The 6,000-nt window shown below is 33.0% G+C and overlaps 1 protein-coding gene across 1 annotated transcript; it reads left to right on the plus strand.

Moving 5' to 3' along the window:
- Nucleotides 1-129: 129 nt before the first annotated feature.
- LOC127854457 (uncharacterized) lies at nt 130-5,687 on the plus strand. Its single transcript, XM_052389502.1, has 3 exons — nt 130-650; nt 1,646-2,661; nt 2,851-5,687. Exons 2-3 carry the CDS (start codon nt 1,887-1,889, stop codon nt 3,192-3,194), a joined length of 1,119 nt encoding a protein of 372 aa, XP_052245462.1. The 5' UTR covers nt 130-650; nt 1,646-1,886; the 3' UTR covers nt 3,195-5,687.
- The last annotated feature ends 313 nt before the right edge of the window (nt 5,688-6,000 follow it).

Genomic DNA, 6,000 nt, shown 5'->3' on the forward strand with positions numbered 1-6,000 from the left:
GAAGCGTAGCCTCGTTCAAACATTGCTGTGTGAGATCATGAATCAATGGGTATATCAGATTATAATATTATCTGACATGTTCCGGCTAGTTTACCTTAATTCACCATTTACTTTCGATTTCAAGGCGGTTCATAGTTATGAAAAGTATGAAAGAGGACAGTTAATTCAACTATGAATATGTTTTAAAGTGACATTTTATTGTTATGTGTATTGAAATATTTTATAAACAGTAAGACCCATTTCAATATCTTCTGCTTTAAGTTTAAACCCAGGTATGAAATACACGTACGCAGATTTATAAGCTTGTAACACCTTTCAACAAAATGGCTACGCATTCTGTTAATCAAAGTTCGGATTTTTTTAAGGACTGTTGCTGTGATGCATGTGAAGGTAAAAAATATTCAGGAAATTGCAGAGTGGTATTGTGAAACCTGTCTGAAGTGTTTTTGTTCACAATGTAATCATCATCACAGTCAGTTATACTCTTACCATACCACATGCGGTAGGGGAGACTTGAACAAGTGGCCTCTCACCAAGAAAATAGAGGACTTTCTCCAGAAAAGTGATGTCCACAAAGACGAAAGGCTGAAGATGTTCTGTCAGGACCATGATCAACTGTGTTGTACTTAATGTGCTTTTGTAAATCACAGGTATGCAGCATCTCTTCACGCCTACTAGTCTTTTATTATTTATAATCACCAGTTTCAACACATAAGAATATATATAAACACTTACATTTCAATGTGTGTTTAACTTAAACTTAGCTTCATTACATCCTTTTAAAATAGTAACATTAAGCAAGTTAATGTTTGATGAAAGCGATTGTGATAGGGGCCAAACAGATAATAACAGATCATATAGAAATAGTGATATATTAATTAAAATTTTAATTTCCACATGCATCCTCAATTGTTTTATTACAACCAGTTACATATACTAGAATCCATTTAAAAGCATTTCAAGAGATTAAAATGGAATTTGTATGACATAACTGAATGGCTGAACGACCTCGAAATTCAAGAATGGAAATCCCCTCAAAAGTGTTGTTGACTCAATATGATACAGCACTCTAATCATGTGATAGCACATTTACTGAGGAGTTATTATTTGAATAAAAACATGACATCGTGCGAATATTTTATGCTTTTATTAAACTTTATGATATGTGCTGATACAATATTTTGGCCAGATAATCAGTACATGTTTTAGAAAATAAAGTATGCTCCTCCTCGTCTAAGCGATCTGTGTATGATTGCAAATTTAAAAATATCTTTTATATTATAACTTGTAATCACACATCACGTGTTTTTCAGTGCCGATTATATACGCATTAGAGTTCTTGATAATAACATAAGTTGACTTAATAAATAAGAGGAACCAAGACAACAGCACTTCCGTGTATGACTTTTCTGTTTGATAAGCAGAAACCAAAAATAAACAATGTTTTTTAGTTTTAACTATTCAACAAGTTCTTTAACACAATTAATGCATTCGAACCATGTGGGAACAGTTTGTACGTTTTTTTTTTAATTTCAAGAAGTTTTAATATATATTATGAAAAATATTTGACATTTTACAACTTACATGTATATCAGTCATAACTTATTATTAAATAGTATCTTAGTCATGATGTACCTTTTTTCAGACAGTGCACCAATGTGACTATCATTTCTGATACAGTCAAAACTTATTCGACAGACTTAAAGCAGCTTGCAGACAAGATACAAACCATTGTGACATATTTAAAAAAGCTTGAAAGTAACCGAGAGGCTGGTATTCAGTCTATAGAAGATTCATACAATGATCGATACAAGGAATAAGAGATGCACGTGAGAGAATTAATGCTGCTCTAAATGCCCTAGAAAACCTTGAAGGAATTGGATGATATGAGGACCGCACTACAATCCTCGGTGAAAAAGGATGTAGAGAAATGTAACACGCTGAATGATGAACTGAAACGACTCAGTGACGCTTTACAATGCCTTGATTGTAAAAATAAGGCGGAACTGACATTTATAGCCAGCAAGAAAAGTATGAGCAAGTTGCAAGAGTCCGAAGAATTTCTTAAGGAAACAACTGCCGTGATTGGTCATTCATTTTCATTCAAACACAACACAGACATTGAGCAGTACTTATCCGAACAGGTGGGTCTTGGAAAGATTCTACAGGGAACCCAGTCTTTGCTGATACACGCTGATCCAAGTCATGTATTTACTGTTTTGCAAACCAATGAATATGATGTTTGCTTACCAATTGGTTCAAAACAGACCGCCCAATATATCACAAACATCTGTATTATCGATAACGATAAGATCATTCTTACTGACAACGGCCTTAAAAGAGTGAAGCTTCTGGATCAGCACTACAAAGTGATCAGCCACCTTGATTTGCCTCTTTCTGACGGAGGCATGTGCCTAATCAGTACAAATAAAGTTACAGCGGCTGTGCATGAGGGTGCAACAAATGGGCTAAACTTTATTTATGTGAATAATGCTCAACTGAAGATGGGAAAACAACTTAAGTTACAACACGAGTGCGCTGGTATTGCCTATCATGGAGGCAACCTGTTTTTAACCTCCCGTACTGCTCTGTACCAATACAATCTGTCTGGTGAACGTTTGAAGATATTATTTGAATGCGGCCCAAGACTTGGAATGGCAGGTAAACACAACTTAAGTAACACATTAACATTATTTATCTAACATCAATAATTAAAGAAGCAATGTTTTATTTAAAGATTGACAAGCAACGTTTTATGTTTCTTTGCAAATGTTATTTTGTATGGCACATGATATAAATTATTTTAATCATACGTTTATCATAAATGATATTTCATGTTCATTTATTCAGTGTGGAAGTGTGCTGTAAGTTTAACCGGCGAGAGAATCTATGTCACTAACTACTTGCAACACAAGCTTCTGACACTGGCCACAGATGGAACCATAATATCTTCTTTTACTGACCGAGAACTACAGTGTCCATATGGAGTACATGTTACTACAGCAGGCCAGGTTCTACTCTGTGGTGGTTCATCTATTATACATGTGGACAAGGAAGACAAGAAGAAGCTGGCAACTCTCGCTTCAAAGAAGGATGGTATGATTAAACCAGTGTGCTACGATATCAACACTAAGTCCATCATTGTTGGACAACAGCACTCCACGAAGAATATAATTGTATTAACAGTCAAATAATAAAGATCATTTAGAGTGTATATACAACCCATGGTGTAAGACAGACAATCATGTGCTTTATCAGATAGTTTCATCATCATTCTTGGTTTACTGACATTGTAATTCTATGTGATAAACAAGCCATGTACATTATTATTTTTGGATGAGTAACTTATATATCTGGCCCTTGCTTCAGTGAGGCATTTATTAGTGTGCAGGATTTTATACATTTATTTACTAGAAGGCCATTTAATAACTTGATATTAACCGGTAGAAACGCAAATCAACCCCGGTGAAGACGAGTTAAGCATTTTTTCTGCAAGTGACTTTCCGACAATAGTATGTGATTCTTTAGTGAATAGTTGTATTGGTATATGATTTCCTACAAACCTACAATCTTTAATACATGTTGCATTTTACGTTAACATGATGAAATGCAGAGTTTTGATAATATGATATATAGTGTCGCACAACGACCACTATCTCACCGATGAAATGGCTTATTTTATAGATACTATAATAATTATATATAGTTTAAATGTATACGCATGCTATATTTACTTTAACGGTCATCTTTGTAAATTGGACAAGGATTAATTTGTAAACCAAGCACTCGCTTGACTAAACATGCATGTGAGACACCCTGCGACATCTGGGAAATAATTTTTAGGCTAAGCATAATACAAGTTTCCAATGGGATATGAAGCTTAAAAACACCCGTAGCACCCTTAATAAGACGAGACTCGGCGAAGATTTTATTTCATCCTATGGATGGAATGGATGTAATAACTGACATATATCAGTTAACGTGTACTATAACTATTACTAACTAGTTAAATGCACATGTGTTTTTAATTGCAATCTGAGGAGGTAAAACAAATACAAAAGTCATATAAGATTTTTCATGTATACTTATATTGTAATGTTTTATTTACAGCCTGACTAACCCGATTTTCGTCAATATTTGACATACGACATACGACTTCAAATATTAAGATGGGTTACTTACTTGCTTTAATTTAGATTTTTGCACAATAAGTACATTTTGAGACACTTATTCAGCATAAGGAAATGTGTGTACCTGTTTTCCAATGTCATTGAGTCTTTACCTACTACAATATACACATCACGGATACTGCCAGTTCTTGGATACTGTTTGCTCACCTGTAAATGCTCTCGGCAGTTCAGTCGGTTGCTTTTTTTGCAACTGATTTATATAAGAAAGAGTTTCATGAACAAATATACCACAGATACTTGTGTTATTTTATTGATGAGTATCATATTTTGTCCCTTTTTCATTCTTAATTAATTTAGCAATATGTTTATTATATTTACCAAGTTTTAAAGACACTTAGTATGTAAATGTTTAAGATTTTATGTATTCGCACTCAACAAAACATGTCTGTACTACCTGATCATCAATAATTACAAAACATTAAGTCGTTCAATAACTGCATCACAATATGAACTGTTTATGTTTACATTTTAAGTATGATAGTGAGAAAAGTTATGTTATGAATGCGTCAGGTAATGTTGTTACCCCTACACAAGTGTTAATATAGCAGTGCTGTAAGGATTTAATAACAAACGATATGAGGTGAGTTTACGATTTCATCTTTAATTTGTTTTAAATCTGGGATGAAGAAATGCCATTTGATCCAGATTAAACATTATACATTATGAACACTGCACGATATATTGTGCATTCAAGATTTCATCTTTAAAATAATTTTAATCTGCGATTTAGAAGTGCCAATAGGCTTCAACTTGAAGAGAATACGAAAATTGAAAGACTGTTTAAGGTGCTGCATCTATGTTTTAAAGGCTATTGAAACAAATTGAAACACTTTTTAAAGTGCTGCATCTATGTTTTAACGGCGGAATGATCATTTAAACATTGAGGAATAAAAGATCAGTTTTTATATTATTACAATTGTTTGAATGCTGTGAATGCTGCAATAATAAAGTGTAGTAAAACATCTTTGGATCTAATGCCATTATGGCCTACATGCAATTTATGATACATTTCATGCTGCATTGATTGTTTAACATGCCTATCATTTACATCAAGTGTATCATAATGCCATTATCTTGTTGATGCTCTTTTATGGTTGTCATTATTAACAACATGAAACCACTATGTTGTATATAAATGTCATGTTGCATATTAAGTAAAATGTATATTTTTTCCTTAACGTTTAAGAGAATGTGTAGAATGAATTATGCTTTAGTTGAATGTTGCTTGTAATATATATTCTTGGTATAGCCTTGTTCTATGATCAAATGAAAGTAACCTCTAAGAATTCCAAGATAAAGCGCTGGTATTAGTTCGAAGTAGTATGCTTTTAGATTTCTCTAATGTTTGTGCTTATATAATTATGTATAATGTCGATTGTTTTGGTTAAATGCATGCTACTTTGGCAGGAAACTGGATTGTTATTATTTAGAATGTATATATGTTTATTAGTATTGTATATGTCATTTAAGAAAAAAAGATATACCAAATTCCTGTTATCACCTTACTTGCTCAATTTTGAAGTTTGCCGTATTTGAACTGTCAATGCAACAAGTGGTCTGATGTTTGTGATATGATTGAAGAATACTTTCCATTTTCTGATAAGTTCACATAATGTTCAATCTTGTATATAAACACGCGCACTGAAAAGGCAGAAAAAGCAATGCTGACAATGTTCGTAATATTTATACTGTACATTTACTTCATCTACATATTTTACTGCAAGAAATACTGCTATTTGATTCAGACACTTGCCTATTTTTAAATTAAAAAAACTAACGTTGTCTTAGCATACAAACGCAGTTAAACGTC

Source organism: Dreissena polymorpha, chromosome 13 (genome assembly GCF_020536995.1).
Source record: "Dreissena polymorpha isolate Duluth1 chromosome 13, UMN_Dpol_1.0, whole genome shotgun sequence".
Classification (NCBI taxonomy): domain Eukaryota; kingdom Metazoa; phylum Mollusca; class Bivalvia; order Myida; family Dreissenidae; genus Dreissena; species Dreissena polymorpha.

Coding starts and splice junctions, on each gene's coding strand:
- LOC127854457 (XM_052389502.1), top strand. CDS start 1,887: ATGAGGACCGCACTACAATCCTCGGTGAAAAAGGATGTAGAGAAATGT. Junction 2,662..2,850: donor CCCAAGACTTGGAATGGCAG/GTAAACACAACT, acceptor TCATTTATTCAG/TGTGGAAGTGTGCTGTAAGT.